The 26,046-nt window shown below is 48.8% G+C and overlaps 1 protein-coding gene across 1 annotated transcript; it reads left to right on the top strand.

Annotated features, from left to right (window-relative positions):
* Nucleotides 1-21,181: 21,181 nt before the first annotated feature.
* Nucleotides 21,182-22,561, top strand: FOXG1 (forkhead box G1; the record flags this gene model as incomplete). Its single annotated transcript, XM_082317076.1, has 1 exon — nucleotides 21,182-22,561. One exon carries the CDS (start codon nucleotides 21,182-21,184, stop codon nucleotides 22,559-22,561), a length of 1,380 nt encoding a protein of 459 aa, XP_082173202.1.
* Between the last annotated feature and the right edge of the window lie 3,485 nt (nucleotides 22,562-26,046).

The following is a 26,046-nucleotide window of genomic DNA, read 5'->3' as shown; positions in this document are numbered from 1 at the left end:
GATAGAGAGGAAACATTTCATCCATTTTGTGTCACTTCAGTGTTATACAGAAAGAGAAGAAATGGCAGACTAGTTTCAGATAGTATTGAAAAATCAGCACTATACAACCTTATTCAAAGTACTTCCCTTAAAAACTTCCTGGGAATAAGAATGCTCCACACTCAATAGAAAATAGCTACAGCTTGGTCTTAACTAAGGAAACACAGCGGAGAACTGTTTGCGATAAAGCAAAAGATCTCTTTTTTTCACCTTTCATGACTCTTTCCTTTTGTGTTCTGGAGGTTCTTAATGAAAAATGTGCACTCAAAAGATACATATGAGCTTTTTACAGTCTAGCATGAGCAAAGAAGAGGCTATTCATAGAGGCAAATGCCCAGCAGCTTATTTGAAATACTGTTCCTGCTGATAGCAGAGTGGCATTTGGAACAGGGAGGTTGTGTTTTGGACAAAGCATTTTTTACAGTTACTATGTGATATGACAAGAAGAGAATACAAAGAAAAGCAATGAGAAGAAGGCAAGGACAGCGCTGATGTGGTTTCATCAGAATTACTGTAATTACAAAAGTTTTCAGCAGTACTGTGTACGTGGGTGCACAGTTCCTTATTGAATTCTTGAAATACATCACCTGCACCCCTGAGAATGCTGACAGCAAATTCAGTACTGGCAGGAAGGTGTGGTGAGCTGATGCCATTGCTAGTCAGGCTGTGATGCTCCCCGATCTTCACAGTTTCTTCTTCTGCTCTTGTGCACCATGTTCCAGCTCCCTACATGGAGTCAAACCACTCAAAGTCACTTTCAGAAATGGGTCTACAGCAAAGCAATTAGATCCCAGCAACAGTTTTGTTGGCTCCAGAAGACTTAAAGCTGGGTAGGTGTTTTACTGCACTCTGGATCCAGACCCAGTTCTCATATTCAGGCTTAAAGATGCCACAAAACATTTCCAGAGAACACTTCTCTATTTTTTAAAAATGTGTTTAGCCAAAAAAACATAATTAAGAAAGCATGTTTGGACTTCACTGAGTTCTTTACTACATTTCAAGGAAAAGCAAGCAAAAGAATTTTTCCAAGTCATCCAGAGCAATAGAGCCAGGGGAGACTACATTATGACATTCTCATATTTCGATACTGCCCATAAAACTCCCAAAAAGGAGCAACTCCATTCACTAAAATGTTGTTCTTTCTTGCTTAAAGAAGCATTTGTTTAAGGGTAATGGAAAACATTTCACTGGTGTGGCTTTATTTATTATATTTAGGGCAACGAAGCTGGTGAAGGGTCTAGAGAACAAATCTTATGAGGAGCGGCTGAGGGAGCTGGGGTTGTTTAGTCTGGAGAAGAGGAGGCTGAGGGGAGACCTTATCACTCTCTACAACTACCTGAAAGGAGGTTGTAGTGAGGTGGGGGTCGGTCTCTTCTCCCAAGTAACAAGTGATAGGACGAGAGGAAACGGCCTCAAGCTGCGCCAGGGCAGGTTTAGGTTGGATATTAGGAAAAACTTCACGTAAAGCGTAATCAGGCACTGGAACAGGCTGCCCAGGGAAATGGTTGAGTCTCCATCCCTGGAGGTATTTAAAAGACAGGTAGACATGGTGCTTAAGGACATGATTTAGTGATGGACTTGGCAGTGCTAGGTTAACGGTTGGACTCAATGATCTTAAGGGTCTTTTCCAACCTTAACGATTCTATGATTCTATGATTCTATTTGCTTTCTGTTCTTCTAAATAAGGGACACAGCTTTTCTGTCACAGGTGTGTTGAATTGTCACAGCAGCTAACAGAGGAGTCATCCTTGTCCTCAACTCACTTTATTCTGTCTTTGGTAAGTCCTACAATAAGCTAGTAACATGTCAACTGACTAATGCACCATGGAAAGAATTTTTTTAATAATTATAAGTTGGGTTTTTTTTCCCTCTGTCCAAGCACTAAGGGTCTTGTATGCTGTTTCCATTAATGTAGCTACTTATGCCATGAAATACCACTGAAATCAATGGGACTATTTATGGAGTCATTTGCTATTCAAAGGGCTTGATTCTCTGATTATTTATTCTGGGTTTTCACTAGTGTTACTCTGCTTACTTGAACAGAGTTACTTCTATTTTAGCTGATGCAAAAGAGACTACAGTCAAAGGTGACAGAGTCTGGCACTAAATTGCTTTGTAAATAGTTTCTTCAAAATAAAGAAAAATAATATCTTTGGATAAGTGCAAATCACGGTTTAACAAAAAGTCCAGTCTGGATTTTGCATGTTCAGTGGGATATTCCAAACAAAAATGAATGCTCAAAGGTAGCATTATTTTTGAAGTTCGAACGCTCACTATGTGCTTGACAAATAGCATCTGTCTAGAATTAAATCTTGCCTCATTGATGTCATTAGGAGATCTTAAACAGAGATCAGATTTCATTCTGGGCAAACAGGCTTACAAAGGCTTTTGTTAACAAAGTTTTTCATTTCATAATGCAGAGGTGCCCAACTTATGGGCCATTCCAGCATATTTCAATTATTTAATTGAGTCCACAGTCTACTTCCAGCTCCCTCCTTTTCCTTTCCCAAATGCCTCAAAGATGAGGATGGAGACTAAGCCGCAGGTGAGATGGATAATCCTGATAGTTGCAACATCCTATTTCACAGCCATTCTGACAATTTGGTCCTCTGCCCAAAAGACAGGCATTCTGATCACCTGACAGGTACAAAGCTCATCCCCTTGCAGGGTGGGGTTCGAAAGCTCCCCTTTTTGATATTTCCAAAGCAGGCAGGGAGCAAGAAATTATCTACAACTGCCTGTGTATGAGCTATTGTAGGAAACAAAAAGGCTTCTAAGAAGCACCAGACTTATTGTGCCTGCTTTGTACAGGCTCTGTGTAAATGTGTGCATACTTTCAGATTTTATGCACATGTGAAGATCAGCTGTCCCGGGCATGCATGGTGGGTGGCATGCTGTGGCAGGAAGAATGGGCTCCACAGTCGTAATTGGTAAGCTTCTGATGAGCTGACTGAGCACAGTACACATCATGTAGCACTTTTCACATTGCCAAGTTAACAGCTACCACCAGAGGTAGAATTTAAACTGCTGGAATAAACAAAGTCAAGGGGAAGTATCTTGCTGAAATGTCACCTCCTACAGAGCTTGTGGAAAGCCATTACTATTGTAAAGATGCATATATGGGATTTCAAAATGCATATTATGCCTTGAAAGATCTACTTCAAGAATGCAAAACATACAGCAAGGGCAAACAATTATCTTTCCCAGAGTTTAAATAAGATTGTCATTTTTTATATGTTGGAAACTTCCCGATAGCTTTCAGATGGTTTATTATTATACAAAGTAATCTGTCTAACTCAACTAAAATAGTTCACTTGAGGGAAAAAAAAAAAAAAAAGTAATTTGTGGTTATAAACTTTATAGAGGTTTAACTTGTCTGCCTTACTTTGTCTGAAAGATAGGGCTATAATCTCAGACAGCTACCAGGAGAATTAACTAGCTCACAGATTGGAAGCACTAAGTGCCAAGTATACTATTGTCAGAGGTAGAGATGCTCTAGCAATAACCCTGCGCCAAAGTAGCCTCAGAACTGTGGGTCTCTATCTTCCTCCTTTATTCCGTCCCTTCTTTCAGGTTGATAAACATAAAGATAACTCCAGCTACCATGTTTCTCTTATGGTCTGTCTTTCCTGAGAGAACAGAGGACCCCTCCAGCCAGCCCAGCTGGCTCTGCTGGTCTTTGGAAAGGTGGACTGAGGAGCAGAGCCAGAAACCAAGCAGCCTGTGCAACCTCAGCCCTGTAGGTTCCCTGAGCAGGCTGTGCTGCAAAAGGGAGGGCTGTGCCACATGGAGGGATCTGCAGGGCTGGGATGGTGGCCCAGCTGAGTGCTGAGTTTCATCTTTGGCCCTGTTCCCTGTCAGTCAGGGCCAGGACCCTGAAGCACACTGAGAGCAGGTACCTCTTGGTGCTGGTGGGACCTTGTCTGGGGGTAGCCCCGACCACAGAACAGGGAGTAAGATGTTGAAGGCTGTGAATCCAGCTAATACTGTCTAATTTATTGTTTAAGGGCACTGAACGAAGATTAGGTAGCTAGGGAAAAGGGCAGCACGTTGCTATCCCCAAAAGAGAAAACAGAGTGGAGACTGCATGTTTCGCAGAGGGTTTATAGGCTGATACAAAAACTGCATTTCAAAAAATAACAGCTGTAGGGATTGATGAGGTGCCCTGTCCTCTCCAGGATTTTTTTGCTCTTGCCATGGCAGATCCAGCAGCAAGGTGCCTTGGTCCGTAAGAAGTGTCAGCTTTACCTGTGGAGCAGCTAGACAGGGCGGGAACGAGGGAAGAAAGGGATGGTTGCAGCAGGGTGGGTTGCTGGTCAGGGGGTTCCCAGCCCCGCTCTCAGCCCGGAGCAGACCCCCGGCCCCGGCCTCGGCCCGGGGCGGCTCCGGCGCGGCGCCCCCGTGGCGGGGAGGCGCCGGCTGCTCCGTGTGAGCGGGGCAAACTGAGCCGGCATGCAACTCGCTGCAGAGCCTTTGCTGGCCACCTTGGCCGTGCCAGGAGTCATTTATTTTCTTGCCGGTTGCCAGCACGGGGCACCCAACCTGTGGCACTGTTGCACACAGTCGCTGGCAATAAAATAAATAGCTGGAATATGGGAAATGAAGCAATTCAAGGAAGACCAGGAGCAGGTAACCGGGAAGTGTTACCTTGGTATCAAGCACTATTCTATTTGAAATCCTTGACGCACACGGAAGAATTGTATCTTTTTTCAATCCTCCTGTCCCCCGCCCTTCTCTGTCCCCCTCGCTGAGGTGATGTATGCGATGTATGCGATACGTGCATGTGAAAGCGCTGTTATCACGACTGTGAAATCCCAGAGCGGCGTGTATTTCCCTGGCCCTGGCATCATTCCCCCCCCTTGCACTGGGGGCTGGTGGGAGGCAGCCGAAGTGCTGCTAACAAATTAGAGAAGCTAACAAGCCTCAAAAGGGACAAAGGCAGGGCAGGAGGGGTTAAAGCAGCCCGCAGTCCTGCGCCGAGGAGGGGAGACGATACCCAGCAACCCGGGCGGGGAGGGAGGAAAGGGGAGCCCGCAGGACCGAGGGGAGAGCAGCGGTACCGGGGCCGTACCCACGAGAGACCCACCCGGGTTCCTGCCTTCCTGGCTGCTTTGCTTTGTGATTGTTCTTTATCTCCGATTTGAAGAGGGGGGAAAAAAGTATTTTTTTATGAAGGGGGCAGACAAGTAAATGATTATTTTGCTTTTTGCTTGACTTGAGGGCTAGAGACTAATCTATTTAGTCCTTTCGTTGGTTTAGATTAATGCCAGGAGGAAGAAACACACCCGGGAAAATTAGACAGGACAAGGATCGCCTTTTGCTAAAAACGTATTTTCGTTACTTTAATTTATTTGTGCTTATTTTTCCCACGTCGGTTCTCCGATTGTAAGGAAATATACCAAGTGTGAAATAAACGCTTCGACAAAGCAAATAACTGTTATTACTTCTACCCGTCCATAAATATGGTATAAAAATAATAATTGATCACATTACTTTTCATTTCCCTGCTTCCACTTACTGAAGGACACCGTGCAACGAAAACTGTCAAGAGCGTTAAAGAAACGAAGCGTGCTTTGGGGCGAGGGTGGCCCTGCTCCGAGGCGGTGGACCCGCTGGACAGAGGTGACACAAGCCCTCTTCCCCGCAGAAGAGCTCCGGAGTGCTCTCTGTGAGAAATGTGCCAACGAAGAAGCTGATTTAAAAAAGGAGGGCTGGGGAGATGCTCCCTAGGCTGATGGCGGGGTTTGAGCTTTCGCCTAGGGGCGCGGGGGGCGGCCCCCCCGGGCTCCAGGACCCCGCTTTTTTCCCCAAAGCCCAGGGTTCGGGAGCCGCTTGGCAAGGTAGTGGCACACGGGGCGGCGGTGGGTCTTGGAGGAGGTGCCAAGGGGCGCGGGAGGAGGAGGGGAGCCGCGGGCTGAGCCGGGGCGGCCGCCGGAGACGGGGCGTCTCCCTCCCGGCCTGGCCCTGCCGGCGCCCGCCGCTCCCGCCACGTGGAGGGCGCTCCCCGCCGCGGCGGCGGGGCCAGGCCGGGGCGGAGGCGGCTCGCCGAGGCCACCGGGCCGCTGCCGGGGCAGGCGGGTTCCCCCGGCGGCTCCGCGGCGCTCCCCGGCTCGGCCCGGCCTGCCAGGGCGGCGGGGCCTGGGGAGGCGGCTGGCGGGTCTTGCCCGTCCTCGCCAGAAGCCGGGCAGCTAAGGCGAGATACACGGGAATGCGCCAACGCGTTCCCTTAGGGACACCTCCTGTGGTGGCCCCGGTGTGTCTTAGCCTCCCCCTCTCCAAAGGAGTCGAGGGCAAGGGTCTGCTTCGTAATAGCCCTGGTAAAATCGAACGTACTGGCGGGCTCCTAACAACCCTCCAGAGAGGGAAGCTGGCATGACGGCTTGGATGTGACATCCAGCGGACACCTTTTCCCTTGCAGGAGACCGGTACTCTCGTTTTCCTCACCTCCGCGGCTGCAGCGCTACGTTGCTGAAGCGGGTTATCATCTGGGGAATTAGGCAGTCAAACCTACCCACTTCTGCGGGAAACAGAGAAACACAAGGAACGACAAAAAAAAAAAAAAAAAAAAAAAAAAGGAAATTACAGGTCTCAAGTTTTCCTTAGTTTATCTGCCAAGGCTTCCAAGCAGGAGGGAAAAGGAGTCTTTGGCTTTTTGCTAAAGGAATCTTAAAGGAATCTCTGTGCATTCGCGACCGGAACGAGGTCTCTACGCCGCCACGCACCTCTCTTTCGAGTATGTTCACATTAGGTATGATGATCATAATAGTAACAACAACCCCGAGAATTATGAGACAAGAGCACGTTTGACAGTGTTTGAGAAATTCAAATACAGCTGCACCGGCTTTGTCTCTGGTTCAGTCACATTTATTTCCTCAAGCTAGGCAGACAGCCTGAGTGAAGCATGACAATGAGTTTTGTAAATAGCAAATGGAAGGGTTTGCTGGGTTGTTGGGTTTGTGGGCTTTTTTTTTCTTCCTCCCCTCCCTGTTTGATTTTACTCGCAATCCAAATAACCTTCCTCAGTGAATGTTTCAAACAAGAGAATGTGAGCGGGAGGGGACGAGGGGTGCTCATAATTGCAGGTTCCCTTTGGAGCTGGAATTAAAACGCTGACGGCGTGTGCTGCAGAGGAAAGGTGCAGAGGCAGCCTCCGCTCTGACTGCAGGACGGCTGTGTTGTCACTGCCATAGCGTTTATTTACAGCCAAGCACTTGAGAGCAAACGCCGCTTCAAAAGCGGGAAAGTTGTGGGCCCTACTCTCTGTGCCGGAGGCGCCAGGGTCCCCCCGGTAGGAGAGGGACCCCCGGCGGGAGAGGGACCCGGGACCGAGGCCCTGCTGCCTCCGCTGGGACGAAGCCGCCCGGCTCCGCAGCCGCGCAGGGAGCGCACCGGGCGCGGTGCTGCCCCTGGGCAATTCCACGCTCGCACCTTCCCTGCGGAGAAGATCTGCGCGTCCCGAAGCGGGGGGCGGCGGGGCGGGGAAATGGTCAGCTGGAGAGGGCTTAAAAAGATCTTAGTCAGTAGAGCAAAGAGGTGAACATTAAGACAGCTCGTTTCGATCGGTTACTCTTGTCAGGTTCAAGTGTCCTGTGCTTGGAACTGCGCACAGACCCGTACCCCAGCGAAGGCACTGAGGATGGGGTGAAATGAATCATTTCTTTTTCGTGCACCAGAATCCTCTCCCTTATTCAGGTCAGGTCGCCACTCCTACGGACCTCTCCTGCTTTCGCTGGGTGAGAAATGTATTCCTTCCTTTTATCAAACTCTTACTCTCACCCTCCCCCTTCCATTGTCTCAGGGGAAAGGAAAAAAAAAAAAAAAAAAAAAAAAAGAGCTTGTTCTGCACAGCCGACTTAAAATACATTTGCAAAAGCGTCTGCAGCTCTTCAGAACTTTCCCTGTTTACTTATCAAAGCCACCTTCCCGGTGGGAGAGTCGGGGGAGCTTGTTTGTTTGTTTTGGGTTGCTCGAGACTCTCAGTGTGTCGCTTGTTACTGCCTAGCGTGCTCGTCTGCTCACGGCCGGCTTCCCTGGGCGATGCTGTGGTCCTGGCAGCTGGATCCGAGCCGCTGTGCGCTTCACCTGATGCACAAATAACCCCCAAAGTTTCCCGCAGAGACTATTGTGCTTTGCTAAGTTTGGCTGAACATACCAGTAACTATTTTTCTTGGACTCTTTTTAGCCTCCGCGGCTTCAGTGAAAGCCTTTTCTTGTGGCTGCCATTGCAGCCCCTATTCATAAGGGAGGGCAGAAGACGGGCGCCGGAATCCTTAACTTTTCCTGGGAGGGCAGGAGGGAGGAACGAAGGGAAAGCCTTGTCGCTTCGGGAAGCCCCTCACGATGCAGGCGAAGCCCGTCCCTGCTCTCCGCAAGGCAAGGAACGAGACTGTAATAATAGAATACAAACATGTGTTTTGTTTTCCATTAAGTCGATAGACCAGACAAGGTCTGCCCGGGGGAAAAGATGACTTGAGCTGCTAATGAGAGCTGACACTAAGATTTAAACAGTAAGGGCTCGTTTCGCCAGCGGTGTTTCAACAATATTGCTTTTTTTCCTTCTTCTTCCCAGCTCCGGGAAGTGCCCACGCTGGGCTCGGGCAGTGCGCGCAGGGAGAGTGCGGGCCCACGGGGACACCTCGGAGGGGAAGGTGGAAGGGACGGCCACTGCTGCCTTTCTGCTTTGTTTTCTTGGAGGTCTTTTGGGGGGAAAGACGAATGGGTTTAGATTTTTTTTCTCGCAGTGTCCCGTGTGCGTAAACACGCAAAACCGACCCCTCGAAGAGGGAGCACGCGTTTTGTACCGATACCAACACTGCACCGAAAACTTTGGGGCCTTTGTAGTGGAGGGGTAGAAATACAACGGTGCCTGATCCCTAGAAAACCAGCGGGAACCGGCGTGCCGCGGGCGGGGGGTGCGCGGTGCGCTCCCCCGCAGCGGGCAGGCCAGGTAGCGCCTCTCCCTGCGCGGGCTGGCTGCCTCCCGCCGCACCGCGGGGCAGCGGCGCGGCCGGCGCTGGCGGCCCCCGGCCGCTAGATGTCGCCGGCGCCGTTCGCATCGGGCTCCCTCCCCGCGGGAAGGCGCCGCCGCCGCCGCTCCCGTCCGCGCCCGGCCCTGGGAGGGCCGCCGGGCACCGCTCGCCTCGGCTCGGCTCGGCCCTGCCCGTGCGGGGCCGTGGGGGTCCCTCGCCCCTCCGCTGGGCACCGCGGGCACGGGGTCCCAGGGGGGAACCTCCGGGATCCCAGGGACGGCAAGGCTTTCTGCAGCCCCTGCCGGGGCTCCCTCGGTTAGCGAGACCGGGGCGGGGGGCTGCTGGGTGGGGGACTTCTTGGTGTGAATTACAGCGAAAAAAATGGTCTCTGCGGAAGACACACGGGAGGCGTCGAGCTGGGAACCTCGGTAGCGTGTCCCCTCGGGGATGTGCGGAGTTTGTGCTTCGGCCGGTTTGCAGGGGGTCGGGGGACCCCGGGGCACTGCGGGGTCCTCGGCTCCAAGGGGATCAGGGTCCCAGCGGCAGCGGCTGCCCCCGGGACCCCGGGGCCGCCTGAGACAGGGGCGACGCACGAAATCGGCGGCTGGCCCTGGGAAAGGCTCCAGAGATGAGCATTTCTGTTGTGTGAAGTGCCCGCATTAGCAGCCCGAACACGTAGGAAAAGGCTGACATCTGCGGTTTGGTACGAGGCACCCGAGAAACGACAGACCTCCTGGTTCAGAGGGGAGCCCCCGCCTCGGCTCCCGGCGGGGAGGGACCCGCCGGTCCCCGGCTGCGCCTGCGGGAGCGGCTGGCCCGAGGGAAGGAAACCTCCTCTCCTGAGATTTCCCCAAGTTAAAAAGCGGAGATACGACACAGTTTCTCGATTTGGGACATTCACCGTCAGTGCCGAGAAGCGAGAAGACAGAGGGAGACCTTCGGTATAAACTTTGAGCCTAATTCCAGTGGGAGCACAAATAACAATAGTTTCCAGGCTTTTGTCCCCGGTTTTCAAAATAACACATAAAATCGAGGATGCACCCTGGGTCATTTTTCCCAACCTTTGTGTCCGCGCACCTCTGCTTTTGACTCCTCACTGCATAGTTTAATCCACTCCTGAATTTTTCCAAGCCCGTCCAGATCTCTGGCCTAAGTTAGAAAGAAGCCAGGGCTACTTTATTTGTAAGGAGCCGCGAAGGCTGGCGAAACCCGCCTGGGCAGGGGAGACGTTTGGGAGGCGGCTGTGAAGGCGCAGTGGGACTGCGCGGCGCTCCCCCCGCACGGCAGCCAGGACCCGCACGGGTCAGTGCAGGGTCCACCCCCTTACGGCAAACACACAGACACCAGGGGCAGAAATTTGGAGGCTTATCGAGAGGGGAAGATAAAGAAAAAATAAAAGCAGAAAAATTCGTTCGGGATTAAAACCGAAAAAAAAAAAAAAAAAAAAAAAAGCAGCAGCCCGCAGAAAGGAGTCCTGAAAGTTTCCTCCAGCTGTCCTCGTATTTTCTGTAGTCTGAACTGGGGTGTTGGAATCGCATCACGGAGGGCATATGCCATCTCCGCGGGTCTGTATTTGTATGATCAAAATATTAAGGGGCACGCTTTCTACTTCGATGCCTTTCCCAGCAAGGGCTCAGAAAGGAGTAACACGGCTAACCGGCACCTTTAAGTACCAAGCTATGGGGCAAACGATGTATTCTAAGAACAGATGAGAGTATGCTTGGCATAGCTGGTATTTATTGACATTATCCAAGAGGAAATAAGTTAAAGATAAAGAAATGTTAGGTATTCCATGATACAATTGTTGCACAAACTGCCTTCAATCAAGTTGTTTTGTTTTCAGGACTCTTTTGCAAGCATCTTCCACACGCTTGGCTTGAAGGGAGCGATCTCCTGGGCTGTTCTGCATTTTCAGGGACGATCAAGTCAATCCTGAGAGAAAAGAGTCGCTTTAGAAGGAGAAAAAGTATTTCTTCGTGGAGTTCAATTTATTTTTTTAAACGCCGTATCTCAGAGAAAAGGCCTCTTGTAACAGATTCCTAGATCGTGTCAAATTATAACAAACTGAATCGCAAGAAGCAATTACAAAGCAAATATTGTGATCGGTGTTGTGGGTAAAATCGGAGCCGGGTTTATAGAGGAATATTAACTCTGATTTTTTTTTTTTTTTTTAAATCAACAGTGATTAGATTTGTGTTAAGCCTAAAGACCTTTTCCTGTAGATGGCGTCCTTTGGGTACTGAGTAATCAATAATAATACAGTCGTACTCAGGAGACTTTATTAAGCCTTGGGTAATAAAATAATTAATAAATTTTTTTTAGTTATATATTTATTGAAAGTGAAAAAAACTTGATTTGTCGTAAGCAAAAGTGTGTTTTTCCTTCACGTGGATGCAAATAAAAACTGTTTGAATAAATAAGTTGTTTCTGAACATTTTGTTGTCAAAGTGTTAAATGTCCCCGTCATTTTTATTCAAACACTAACATGATTACAGCCAATTATATATTCACCAGTGTTCTTTATTTTAGAGTAATTGTACTTGTCACTAATAAAACAGAGACATAATGGATCGCTACTGTTCTGAATTTTAAAGCAATTTTCTGTAATTTGATTGAATTATACATCGTCTCCGCTACTTTTTCTATTTCTATATTTTGAAATCCTGTTTTCTTGAAAATTGCAGCTCTATTCCTGTTTTGTTGTTCCTGAAGTAACGAAACCTTCTGTAACATTTATAAATAGAGCCTCGTCCCTTTTGAAATGTGGAAAATCATAATTTCCGCCCCAATGTACTGGAAGCCTTAGACTTAAAATCCGAAAGTCCGGAGGAGCGCCTAAACCAGAGCACTTGGCTCAACGCGGTGTCCTCCTTTGAGATGAGAAGCAGAACCTAAGCAGAGAAAACAGAACTACGCGGTGCTAGGAAGGTTTGACCACTTTATTGGAAAGATTTGGTGCACTTCTTGGGGCTCAAACATAGAAACGCGTCAAGACAAGCAGTTCAGTTGCTAATATTTACCACGGGAGAATAGTAGAAACACGGAGAAAAAATATAGCGCCAATTACATTCCTCCAAGCAATTAGAGCGATTATCCGTATACTGTCCGTATGTTCTTTTAGGTGGCGATTATAGGTGACAAGCCCAGGAGTGACTTGGCTCTCTTAGGCACAGACAGTAGAGACGCAGAATGATACAGAAGTATATGGAGATATCGCACACGCATGGAAAATACTGCGCTGCGTTATTGTACCGCTCCCCGCGTTGTTTTGCTGAGGATGAGCTCTCAGAGGGTTGTTTTTTGTTGTTGTTTTTCAAAGCCGAAAACATGCCTTTAATTTAGCAATTGTATCAACCATCAACGCGATGAGATATGATCCGCGTTGTCGCCAAACACAAATCAAAAAATGATACAAAGGCTTTCACAAGTTAATTTCATATGCCAAAACACGTGCCCACCACAACAGATAAAGTTAAACTATCATTTGCAAACCGTGCGACTGCGTGAAAAGGTATCTCTTAGGTACATTTAGCAGAGCCAAACACGAATGTTTTTTCCGCGATTCCGTCAGGTAAAAGCAAGGGAAGGCGCGGGGATCCAGGTGGCTCACTGTGAGCGCCTTCAGCCCGGCCTCGGGGGGACACGGTCGCGACCCTCAGTGAGAAGGCGCTTCTTGCTTTTGCGGATTCACTATCTAATACAACCACAGAAATTAGCTTGTAGTCGCCTTGGAAGAAGAAGAAAAAAGAAAGTGATCTCCTCCCAAAAGGCCAGCGTTTTATTAATTCCAGAGGGGACAAGGACTTGTGAGCCTTTTCTTTACCCTCTTTTATTGATGTTTTGAAATGAGTGTGAAAATAAAGTGTAAAGTCATCCTCTGCTAGTATTCTGCTAGTAGGCAAATGGAAATTATTTATTTGTTGGAGTTTCCGAAGCTACGGCATGATTTCATTATTTAGGTGGAGTTTATAGCTCGATTATAATAAACATTGTTTTCTACAAACTCCCTAGGAAACATAACGTGTGTGTGTGTGTGTGTGTGCAAGCCTATGCGAGCGCCTCATCTAAAAGACGGAGAGGAGAAAACACACAAAGGAGATGCACCCCGGGAGAACTGTTTCTTTCAACGTTTTTCCTCGCCGCATTGTCACTGCACGGAAAGTCTGTCTGCAGCCGCTTCTCTGGCTTGGTCAAATTATTGTCGAGGCAAAACTACAAACCCCAGGCTTTAGCGAGGCACCGTCCGTGCTCGGTGGGAGGGACACAAATGGGATTTAACTTGTTGCCAGTCATTTTTGTGTGTTTGTTTGTTTGTGCTGGTGCTTTAAAAGCGAAACAAATTCCAGAAACAAAGCGGGGGGGGGGGGGGGGGAGGTGGGGGGGTGGGCTGGGGAGGGAGGGAGGAGGAAAACAAGCTCTGTATAAAAGACATATCATATTAAAATAATACATGAACACACCCACTGATATCAAGGGTACGATATCAGCCCTTCCCCAAGAAACTTATTTATAAGTGGTAGCGGTTATAATCATCCAACAAGCCCCTTACCATCACTCCCCCCTCCCTCCGCTAAAGAAAGAAAGAAGGAAAACGTGGAGACCACCCTGCCCAATATAAAAAGTGTTCAGAACAACCTACATAAAGACCCAGCTCCTCCGAGCCCTACTCATGCTAGGAGACCAAAGAGCGAGCAAGGGCTGCGTCCCGGGCAGCCTCCTTGCAGCCCGAGCAAGCCCCCTCGTCCCGGCAGCGCGGGTCCCACCGCTGCCCTGCGGCGGCCGGAACGAGCACCGGCGCCTCCTCCTCCCGCCCGAGCCCCGGGCGCGGAGAAAGCTGAAATCGGCTTTGCTCCGAGGCTCGCCAAACGCCTCCTCCTAGAGGGGTGTATAGTTGTTTATGGCTTTTGTGCTACCCCGGGCATTTTGCTATGGTTACAAGGGGGCCGCGGGGGGGGGGGGGGGGGGTAGGGGAGGATGTTGCGCTTTTGTAGGCCCTAAAAATTGGATCCGCAGCTGATCTCGCCGAGCCCGAGATTCCGCTAAGCCGAGGGGTGCGGTGGAGGTGCGGTGCGGGGAGCGGGCTGCGGCGGGGCGGAGCGGAGCGGCGCCGAGCGGGCAGCGGCGGGCGCGGCGCGGCCAGGTAGGACGGACGGACGGACGGACGGACGGGCACCCCCGGGCCCCGCTGCCTTCTGCCGAGCGCTGGGGTGAAACAGCAGCGGGGGAGAGAGAGACTGTGTCTGTCCCTGTGCTGGGGGAGGGGGAGGAGGCCGGGGGGCGCGTCTTTTCTCTCGAGTTACCGAAAAACTGCAAAACCAGATACATGTGTCATTTGCCAAAGACTACGTTTATAAAAGGCTAAAGGGCTTTAGAACAACACCATGAAAATATTCCAGCAACAGTTTCTTAGGAGTCAAAGAGCAGCTAGAAGTCTCTTCAAGCACTATCTTCTTGTTTTTTTTTTTTCTTTTTTTTTTCTCCAGGTCTTTCTCTTTCCCTGTATTTTATTTCCCGATTCTTTAATTCAATCTGATAACTCGGGCAAAAGCACTGTGTTGGCCAAGAATGTTTTAACAGTAAACACAGAAGAAAATAAAACGATGTATTTAAACCTCGAGAACAGTACAAGGTTTTTAACTGGTCCATTTTCCCCCTGCATTTTATTATCGTCGTCTGCGTAACTCTGTGGATAATTCTTAAGGGATATTTTAATTTTCGGTTTGATTCTTGAATTAGGGAGAGCTTTTGTTACACAGGGACACGTATTACCTAGGCAGGTGTGACGGCTCTCTTATGCACGCTGGCTTATAAAATAACAGCGACATTTAGGATCTAAAAAACCGCATGTCTTAACGTTAAAGTTGGCAGCGAGTTTAAAAATATTCTGTTCTGAAAAATTCTGGCAGTGGCAGCTGAACACACGAAATCTAGTGGATGCTCTACACTCTCTGAATAGGCTTGCTGCGGATGGTATTCTACAGCTACAGGAATAAATAAATAAAATCCTCAGCTTTTAATTAAGGCGATTTAATTCAGACCTCTCCGCCCAGCGTAGCCGCCGTGGGAAATGTATACTCCAATGTTTACTCGGATCTCTTTCTGTCACTATTCTATCTTGTCTCACGCTTACGACATCAGCAAAGCTTTCTGGCCCCCGCAGCCATTGTTCCCCACTTCCTCGTTCTCCGTCCAACCTCTGCCCGTCCCAGAAACTTCCTAAAGTTCAACAGGAGGGGAACTCCTCGCACCTAGCCGATTAATGCCATTGTTTTAACGCTACCTCTCCCCTCGCTGCGCAGGCTTCTCAGAGGTACGCAGTGCCCCGCTGGCTGTTCTTTATGGTACAGTGCAGCTTCTCAAAAGATCATCGGATGGAGAAATTTAGCTCTTCTCCAAACATTTAAGCAACTGAGCAATTAGTTCTGAATGGGTGTGGGGGGAGGGAAGACTAGAGAGCTTAAAGGAGGGGGGGAGAGGAGATACAACACAACTAGCCCGAAAACAACAGGGGTGGGGATGCATGGGAGGGGGACCTAAAATGTTTGTATTTAAAGGGTGCTTGCAAGGTCTTCGGCACAATATGTGCTGCTCTCCTTAAAGGGGCACCGAGTGCCAATAACCATTAGTCATCCAGTAGGGACTTTTCATTACAGATCTATCTTTAGGGGGAGTTCCCCGAAGTCTCCGAAGGGAACATAGCTGCGGATTTCAAACCCGGTCCAGTTCCAGTCCCACAGTGCCTGCGTACCTGCTGCAATAGAAGGGAGAGATACTTACCAGAGTTTCGGGAGTGCGCGGATAGCCCAAAGGTCTCTGCAGTGCTCCTTTCCTCTGCGGAATACTATCTTGCATCCGAGGCAGTTCCCAGCCTATATTTGATGTTAACATTTATGCTATCTCAAACACGAGGCTCTCCCATAGACATTTTTTCCAGGGTTTTCAAGCAAATTTCTCGGTGCCACAATGTTATGATGGAAGGATGCTGAAATGACAGGCCTCGTAGACGCTTGTCTTAATCATCGGCTTCTTAATTTAGTTTTAGTGCTGTGGTTTTGTGTGTGTGCGTGTGTGTGTCTGCGCGTGTGTGCGCGCAAGAGAAGCCTCTGACAACCTGCAGCTTCCTAATGACTGACGAGGCAGGGCTGCTGCAGCAAAGTAACACTTCCCTGGTGTGAAGACCTCTTACTGGGAAGTTTAGTTCACTACTGTTCTCGCAATCCTAATCATGTAACCTGTAACCAAAACCCATGGAAGAAGGATACAGCATGCTAAATAGACTAACTTCTAATCACTAAACGTTAGCACCACTACCAGCTGTTGAGGATTAACTGGAAGATGGCTAGAGATGGACACCTAAACTTAAATCTACAACTGCGGGTAGAAGGGTGGACCGTTGAATACTCCTTCCTCTCCCTCTTTGCCTCCATTCATCCATCCACCTTCAATCCCATTCACCCCTCTTCAAAATGTTTGACTACCTCTTTCTCTTTGTTAGCGCACCCCTCCGTCCCCATTCGCCATGCCTTAGCAGCAGGGTATCAGTGTCTGCTGAGCAGCCCTTACCTTAATTGCCCAGGTAACCTGGAATAAATAAGGCAAGCTTAGAGTCAAGGGGGAATAGAATTATGTATGCGTACATCCAGGCGTTTACAGTACCGAATGTGATATTACTGGTTGTTAAACCAAAGTGTCCCGACTCGTTTCATGGAAGCATGATGCCATCGAAGCGTGGTTATTAAATACCCTTTCTTCATGGCTGAAAAAACCCTCATTCATTTCTTAAGCTGTCAGGACATTTTAGCAGCTTAACCCCTTGAAAGAGCCTGAGAGTACAGAGCCGCTATACCCGTGTGAAGGGGGATTGAAGGCTGGAGCTGGGGGATGGCGGGGGTACTCTATATCCATTGAGCTTACACTGGAGAGGGTGTGTTTTTCCTTTGACCTTTAATTTTAAATAAATAAATAAATAAAATACGAGGGAGAAAAGTGTGCGGTGGAAACATTGTCCCTGCGAGTTATACCCAAGAACTGCGCGGGGATCGCTGTGGAATGGCACTTCAGCCAGGACGTTTCAGCTCAGCTCTTCCCCCCCATCCTGACCCCGGAGCTGGACACTCTCAGCCCGTCCCCGCTGCTCAGCGAGGCGGGTCCACGCCGCAGGCGAGCGCGCAGGTGAGGGAGCATCCGCACTCTGCAGAGAGCCGGGTCCCCTCTGCACACCCACCCGTGTTTCACAGGCTTGGGGCCGTGCACTTCCCTTCCACGCACACGCTTCTTCTCCAGACACCCCACAAAAAGTTCCCTGTTAGGACATGCTGCCATGAGGGACCTTCTTAGGAGAATTCGAGTTTAGCCAGAGCTGAGGGGTCAAATCGGCCTCTCATGCAGCGCTACGGCGCACAAAGCTGCCAGTGAAGTGAATGGGAGCCGTGGCCAGGGCAGAGCCAGAGTCTTGGCGTTAGAGCAGGACTCCCGCATTTCTAAAGTAAATACCTCCAGTTTTATAAATGGAGAATTTTCTGCGGAAGAAAAAAAATAGAGGGGCTCGAAAGTTAAATTCCAGCAGAAGTAATAATTGACGTGACTTCTCTTACATATCCTTTTCTGTCCTGTAAACAGTGAATTAATCTTCATGGGCTTAGAAAGCAATGTACTACATATTGGATGCAACATTCCCTTTTTTGGTAGAACTGTATATCCATGGCATTAAAAAAAAATATAATATAAATCCTAAATTTGTGCACAGAGCTTTATTCTGCACCCGTGACAAATGACTGGATGTTAAAGCTAGATCATCAAACGTTTTAAAAGCGTGCTTCTTTCAGTGTTAGCCCTTTGCTCAGAAATGCAAAAAGATAAAACGTTTGTTTTCTTCCCTGCTACGTTTTCATCCCTGATCACAACGCAAAGTAAACTCAGCTTTGACCTAAGAAACACCTCAACGCATTAAAATTTCAACAGGCAATGTCAGTGTTACATTAAACGAGAACTCCTCCAGTTCGCTGCAGAGCTGGGATTTGAATAAAACGTTCAATGTTAACAAACAATACACACGTTTGGCACTTTGTGTATTAAATGGATCAAAGAGATTTGATAAGGCACAATACACCATTTGTACAGACCTGATTGAGTTAATATAATATCAGCAAATTTTACAGCGAAATGAATCTGTTTCTTTTCTTTGTGTTTAAAACCAGCACAGATTACAAATTTTAATGATCTGAAAATGTTTGGTATACAAAATCATGCTTATTTCAGTATTAGCAAAAACACAAGAAATTTTTCAACACAAACACCCAGCTGTGTCTATTTTAAAAGCAGTTCAATGACAGCTTGCACTTATGAGCATGCAATCAGCTAATTTCGCTTTTTTTTTCTTCTGTGTTAATCAACACTTTCCTTCCTGCATATCAGAGTACAAATAGTATAGTTACTCCACATCAGTAAATGTTTACGTAACCTGTCCTTTCTCAAGAATCCGGTTACACCGAATCATTACATGCTAGACCGAGTAGGAAAATGCACTGGGCCCAGCCACCCTAATGGGATCCTAGTGCACCATAATGACACATATTAGTTAATGATCATCATAATCATAATAATATGCAGGACTCTTACCTTTCCTCTTACCTCTTGCCATGGTAGAGTCAAGTCATATCCTCCACATTGCAATCTTCCTCGAGCATTCCCATACATTGACTTCAGCGTTGAGCAATGAAATAATTACAAATTGACACGATTTTTTTTTAAACTGCATTTCTAAAAAAAAAAAAAAAAAAGGTAAAAAATAAGCGTGGTTGATCATTGACTTTTATCTCTTTTTTTGTCAGTAGCAACCTGTTATGAAATTGGATAAATAAATACAATTGCGGTAAGGTCATTCGAGGTTAATCCAATGCACAGAGTTCATGCCATTCCCAATTGCAATTGTTTATTACCGGTCCGTTGTAATTGTTCTCGTTATTTACTCTTTCTCACACTCGCTCTCCCTCCCTCACACACACACACACACACAAACACATATATAAACCTCACATCTACACACAACCACATTTGCGGCACTGAGCTCTAACCGGAATTTCCCCGGGATAAACTGTTTTAGCTGGGGTTGAGCTGCACGTATGATCTCTACGGAACGTTTTTTCCTACAGCACAAACCTAAACTTTAGGTGGCTTCACGCGGCGCTGTACGTTGCCTTTGCCTGCAGCGTCGGTCTGAGCGTGATCCGCACGCTCTCTGTCCACTACATGTCCCCTTCTGCTTCCCGAGTAAGAAAGCTGCGCGATTTATTTCGCTTTGTTTCAGGGCTGATTTTTTTTCCCCGTGCTGGCAGTAAGAAACGATGTGATGTGGACGATTAACACCCGATTCCCTGGTCCCGGGAAACTGCAGCCGTAAGCCTGAGTCTCTGCACCGCATGTATTTCAAGGACGTTGGGCAGAAAGCGGCGGGACCAGACCGTTCCCTCTGCCCCGGCAGCACCCGAGCCGCTCCCCCCCGCCCTCTCCCCTCCCCCGGCAAGAGCAAACCCCGCGGAACCGAAACCCCGCGGCCGGACACGGCGGGCCGGGCCGGGCCGGGCCAGGGGGCGGCAAGAAATCGCAGCGTATATTTCATGGGTGATTAATATTATTATTTATTTTTTACACCTGACACGCGGCCTGCGCTTTTCTGGCTGAAACCACCCGGCAGCGCAGAGGAGGACACAGAAGGACCCCGACGGCCCCCGCGTCGCTCCGGCGGCCCCGCGGGGGAAGCGGCGGGCGAGCGGGAGCTGCGCGGGGCTGGGGAGGGAGCGGCGGGCAGGGAAGCGCGAAGCCCGGCTCCGCCGCCGGTCTGGCGCCGCGCCCGGCCGCCGGAGACACGGAGAGAGAGCGGAGAGGAGGAGAGAGGAGAGGTTTTGCTCGTTTCCGTGCCTTCCCAACTCACATTCCGGAGCGTGGCAGACACGGACCGAGCGGGCCGGAGGAGACCGTCTTCCCCGGCAGGCCGCCGGCAGCGGCCTCCGTCCGCCCGGCCCCGGGCTGCTGCCGGACCCCGGGCCCGCGGCAGCCGGAGGCCCACCCCGCCGTCTGCGTCCCCTCCAGCTGCTTATGGGGTTTTTTTCCCTCTCTTGGTAAAATAATAAACAGAGACAACCGACACCGGGGCCTAGAAAAAATAAACTCGCCGGGTGACTTCGGCGGGATCCGCAAAGTAGTACCTCCGCCACCGGTGCGCCGCGGCCTCCTCACCCACCCGGCCTCCCACCCCGCCTCCTTCGCCGCCAGAGGAGGGGGCAAAGAGGAACGGGGCAACTTTAGTCCACCGGAGAAACTACGGGCGTAGGAAAACCAGCCGGGCCCGCAGCCGTGGGACGGGCGCTGTTTGTTTGGCGTGAGGGGATTTGTGCTTGGAGCGACGGCCGCGGGGGGGGGGGGTTGGGGGGGGCGCGCAAACCGCCGCGGTGATGCGCCCCTGCGCCGGTATCCCTGCGCCGCGGGAGCCGCGGCGGCGGCGGGGGGCGGGCCGGCGGCGGGCGGGCGCGGGGAGAGGCGGAGCGGCGAGCGGCCATTGGCCGGCGGGCGGGCAGACGCGCCGGCACGCCGCCGTCCCTGATTGGGCGGCCGGTGGGAAAGGTTAAACCAAAAAATTTTTTACAGCCCCGGTGCGTGTCTGCAGCTCTGAAATTAATTGCGGCCAGGGCGGTCTGTATAGCCCGTCTCCGCTCGCTCCTCGCCGACCCGCGGCTGCGGCTGCTCCTTCCTCCCCCCTGCTCTGCCTTGCCGGGGGAACCAGGCACCATGAAGTAGCTTTTTTTTTTTTTTTTTTTTTTGTGTGTGTTTGTGTGTTGGTTTTTTTTGTTGTTGTTGGGTTTGCAGAGGGTTTTTTTTCCCCCTTTTTTCTCCTTTTTTTTTTTTTTTTCCTCCGCTCTGACTCGGTTTGATTTTATCTGATTGGTGATTATTATTACTATTATTTTTTTCCCTCCCCGGCGGTTCCTGTCCTTGCTACATGACTTGCCAGCGCTTGAGACTGCGGTCCAACTGCGCTGCCGCCGCCGCCGCCGCCGCCGGTGGTGCCGCCGCCGCTGCCGCCGCCTCGGCCACCGCCGCCGCTGCCGCCGCCTCCGCCGCCGCCCCGCGCGCTGCTCCCTCGGCCGCTGCAACTTTCCCCCTCAGACTAGTGTGTGATGTTGGACATGGGAGATAGGAAGGAAGTGAAAATGCTGCCGAAATCCTCCTTTAGCATAAACAGCCTGGTGCCCGAAGCCGTCCAGAGCGACAACAACCACAGCAGCCACAGCCACCACAACAGCCACCACCCCCACCACCACCACCATCACCACCACCACCACCACCACCCGCCGCCGCAGCAGCCCCAGAGAGCCGCCGCGGCCGAGGAGGAGGACGAGGAGAAGGGCCAGCTCCTCCTGCCGCCTCCCGCCGCCGCCGCCTCCGGCGCCCTGGAGGTGGCCAAGGCGGACATGCTGGCGGGCAAAGGCGACGCGGGCGCGGCGGCGGCGGCGGCGGCGGAGCTGGAGGAGAAGGAGAAGGCGGCGGAGGAGAAGAAGGGGGCGGCGGAGGGGGCCAAGGACGGGGAGAGCGGGAAGGAGGGGGAGAAGAAGAACGGCAAGTACGAGAAACCGCCGTTCAGCTACAACGCGCTCATCATGATGGCCATCCGGCAGAGCCCCGAGAAGCGCCTCACGCTCAACGGCATCTACGAGTTCATCATGAAGAACTTCCCCTACTACCGGGAGAACAAGCAGGGCTGGCAGAACTCCATCCGCCACAACCTCTCCCTCAATAAGTGCTTCGTCAAGGTGCCCCGCCACTACGACGACCCGGGCAAAGGGAACTACTGGATGCTGGACCCCTCTAGCGACGACGTCTTCATCGGGGGCACCACCGGCAAGCTCCGCCGGCGCTCCACCACCTCGCGGGCCAAGCTGGCCTTCAAGCGGGGCGCCCGGCTCACCTCCACCGGACTGACATTCATGGATAGGGCAGGATCCTTGTACTGGCCTATGTCCCCCTTCCTCTCCCTGCACCACCCCCGGGCCAGCAGCACTTTGAGTTACAATGGGACCACGTCCGCCTACCCCAGCCACCCCATGCCCTACAGCTCAGTGTTGACTCAAAACTCCTTGGGAAACAACCACTCCTTTTCCACGTCTAATGGGTTAAGTGTTGATAGACTAGTCAATGGAGAGATACCTTATGCCACTCATCACCTCACAGCAGCAGCTCTGGCCGCCTCAGTGCCGTGTGGCTTGTCAGTTCCCTGCTCCGGCACCTATTCCCTAAACCCCTGCTCTGTAAACCTCCTAGCAGGACAGACGAGTTACTTTTTCCCCCATGTTCCTCACCCTTCAATGACTTCTCAAAGCAGCACTTCAATGACGGCCAGGGCAGCCTCCTCCTCCACGTCGCCACAGGCGCCCTCCACTCTCCCCTGTGAGTCCTTAAGACCTTCTTTGCCAAGTTTTACAACGGGACTTTCCGGAGGACTTTCTGATTATTTCACACATCAAAATCAGGGGTCTTCTTCAAACCCTTTAATACATTAACATCCATGGGATCAGACTGTAAGTGAACATTTTACACACATTTGCATTGTAAATGATAATTAAAAGAAAAAAAAAAGCAAAACAAAAAAGTCCAGGTATTTTTTATTAAGTTCCCCCATTTTCTGTACGTTTGTTCAGTCTTTAGGGTTGTTTATTATTCCACCAAGGTGAGGAGTGTCAGCAAGGTGCAATGTGGGGAGATTACATTGTAGACTATGAAGTTTGGAAGACAAAATTATAGTAGAATGTGTATCTAAATAGTGACTGCTTTTGCAATTTTTTATTCAAATACGATAAGTCTATCTCTAAAAGCCGCCAGATTCTCCATGTTTGCAGTATTATAAGTTATCATGGATATGTCGGTGGGTGCAGACCTTGAAAGAAATAAAAAAACACCACTAAATTTATGAAAACTATATATAAAAAAAAAACTTAAAAAGTAATTTGTATTTAAGCAGAATTAATACTGAAAGATGCCCAAGAACTACATTTTGGCCATTTATTATTTTATCCTTTTCTTTACCGAACTGCTTTTTTTGGGTTCCTTTTTTTTGTTTGTTTGTTTGTTTGTTTACTTTTAGACCAAAGATTGGGTTTTAGAAAATGCACTCAGTGTACGGAGTAATTTAAAAAACAGCAACATTATTTCAGTTTGCAGCACTGCCCGTTCAAATGAATCAGAAGGGGACAAAATTAATGATTGCCTTCAGTTTGTGTTGTGTATATTTTGATGTATGTGGTCACTAACAGGTCACCTTTATTTTTTTTCTAAATGTAGTGAAATGTTAATACCTATTGTACTTATAGGTAAACCTTGCAAATATGTAACCTGTGTTGCGCAAATGACGCATAAATTTGAGTGATTGTTAATGTCGTCTTAAAATTTCTTGATTGTGATACTGTGGTCATATGCCCGTGTTTGTCACTTACAAAAATGTTTACTATGAACACACAGAAATAAAAAAATAGGCTAAATTCATATATACTTGATAGTTTTTTTGTCTCTTTTATTAACTAAAATTAATATGCCAGAGGCTTTAAAGTTACAGGGAGATCAGAGCACTGCTTATTACAGCAGTCCACCATTTTTCACATGCTCCTTTCTCCCCCCCACCCCCGCCCCCCTTCCGATCATATTGTCTTTAACAACAGTATTTTCAAATGTAAAGGATCAGGGTATTTAATTAAACACCACAGCCTCTATTGTGATGTCCCTTCTGGGGCAGAACTCTTCTCAAGTCTGCTTAAAAATTGTTAGTGCGAGGCAGGGTGTCTTACCAAAAACTGTCTTACGTTGAAGATGCTTAAAATTGCGTACGTATATATACACATATATGTACATATATGTAAACTGAAGTATATATGCACGCATTAGGAAAAAAACAAGGTGCATTATTGCCTAGATAGGTGTTCTTCTTGCAATCTCTGAAATGCATTCAAAGAATTATTCTTCCGAAAGATATTAATCTCGACTCTATGATAACTGGAGATCTATTAACTATGGATGTGTATGTGTGTGTATATACATATACATATTAGCTTTCATATAATCATTTGATCGAGTTTAGCAAGCTATGATACGTATGGGTATAAAATGCAATCTTTATCTTCAAGAAACGCTGTTCCGGAAGTATCTATACTATATGTATTTATATACTTTTAATGCTGCAAACACTTTGGCTTTAAATATTGTAAAAGCAGCGATAGTTTTTCAGCTAGAACCTCTCTCCTCTGCCCCTTTCGCCCTCCGGACGGGGAAGGAGCCGAGCAGGGCTGAGGTGAAGTTGCAGTGCATTGCAGTGAGGCAGAGGGCTGGCGGGGTCACGTGACGCCCTGCCTTGCATACCGATGTTGAAACGTTTTAGGGAAAAAAAAAAAAACAAAACAAAACTGTGGGGATGCACTTAGATTTAAAGTTTTGAAACGGAATTCTTCTTCCCTGTTTGTCTGCTGATGGTAATGCCTGCTGAAGCCCGCTAACTCATGCAAGCGTCCCTAAGTGTGCTCCGTTGCCCGGAGAATCAATCCATTAGTTTTAAGGGGGCAACGCTACGAGTAATTTTAAGAAGCATTTAATCCTAAAAAGAATTGGTTTCTTGATGAGTTTAGGGAAGCCTATAAAAGCCGCAACTCTTGAAAATAATTAGAAAACTTGTGCAAAGGGTTTAGGAACTAATTGGATCCCGCGGTGAGTCCGCAGAGGACAAGTTGTTCATTTGTTACGTTTGTGTAGTCTGAACCGGGCTCTGCAGCAGTGCAATAAGCCGGCGACTGCTCACAATAGGCCCAATGAAAAATAATCTCCAGTTCGGAGATGTTATCGCCAACACTTTAAAGACCTGATCTTAGAAAGAGAGAAAAGAGGAAGAAAAGGAAAAAGAGAAGGGGAAAAAAAAATGCCGGGAGGTGAATAAAAAAGCAATAGCAAATCTGAATTCTTACAAACAGAATATTTGTCATGCTGCAAGAATAAGGGGAGGGAGGGAAAGTCTTCCGAAAATAAGTAATAAATAAACAGATGCAAGCAGATCTGCAGGAGAGAGAGAGGAGTGAAAGGTTACGGATGAGAGATGGGACACCCAGCTCTGCACTATGTGGGGGAGAAGGAGAGAAATCTCTGATATTCTTGGCTTTCACTCTCACTTCTGCAATTCAAAATTAATCATCACTATGAGAAAAAGGTTGCTTTGTTTGGGGATGAAGAGATGATACCATCCCTTGGAAGCGCCTACCCTCCCCCATATTCTTCACTCTATTGTCATCAAAAGAAGCGATCGCAAAAAAATAAAAAACAAAACTCCTTTGCAACAAACCTATCGGAAATAATAAAATGAAATAGGTGTGATTTAAACTCTTGAAGCCTCAAGACCCCATTCAGTATACTTGTGCCTAAGCAAATGAAAAGAATGGCATCTGCTGCAGCTGACAAAGGAAATGGTTTATTATTTACCATTTGCAATTGGTTGTATACTGTAGGAAATCCAATAGCACATACTTAAAGTATTATTTAGTTCGCAACGTAAAAAAATCCGCTGACAGTGTACTAAAAGGAGGAAAAAGACAAGTCAGGTTGGAGGAAAGCACAATCTCGCCATGTCAGAGTTTGGGGTTGGCTAATAAGCATTAATTAGATAAGCGTGATGCACAATAATTTCTGAAAAGGGTAGCCCCGATGTTCGTGTCTCCAGACTTCAGTTAGGCATGCACTCGCTCTCAATGCTCTCCTTTAGGTTCAGTGTAGCAAAGTGCTGCCTAAGCAGTTCAGGTGCCACAGACTTTTCCCTCTTTCTCTTACACTGGGGGAAGGGGTGGTTGTTGAGCTGGTAATTTAGTCACGTTTCCATGTACATATTACCAGCAATGAGACTGTCTTTGTAAAGGGAAAAAAAACCGCTAAAGTTGTCATGGATTGTAGCAGGACTACCAAGGCCCCAGATACGCCTTTACCTTTGCCTGATCCCCAGGCAAAGAACCCTTTTTGTTCG

Source organism: Platalea leucorodia (genome assembly GCF_965183815.1).
Source record: "Platalea leucorodia genome assembly, chromosome: 7".
Classification (NCBI taxonomy): domain Eukaryota; kingdom Metazoa; phylum Chordata; class Aves; order Pelecaniformes; family Threskiornithidae; genus Platalea; species Platalea leucorodia.
The sequence above is the reverse complement of the archived record's forward strand: the minus strand, read 5'-3'. Positions and strand labels throughout refer to the sequence as shown.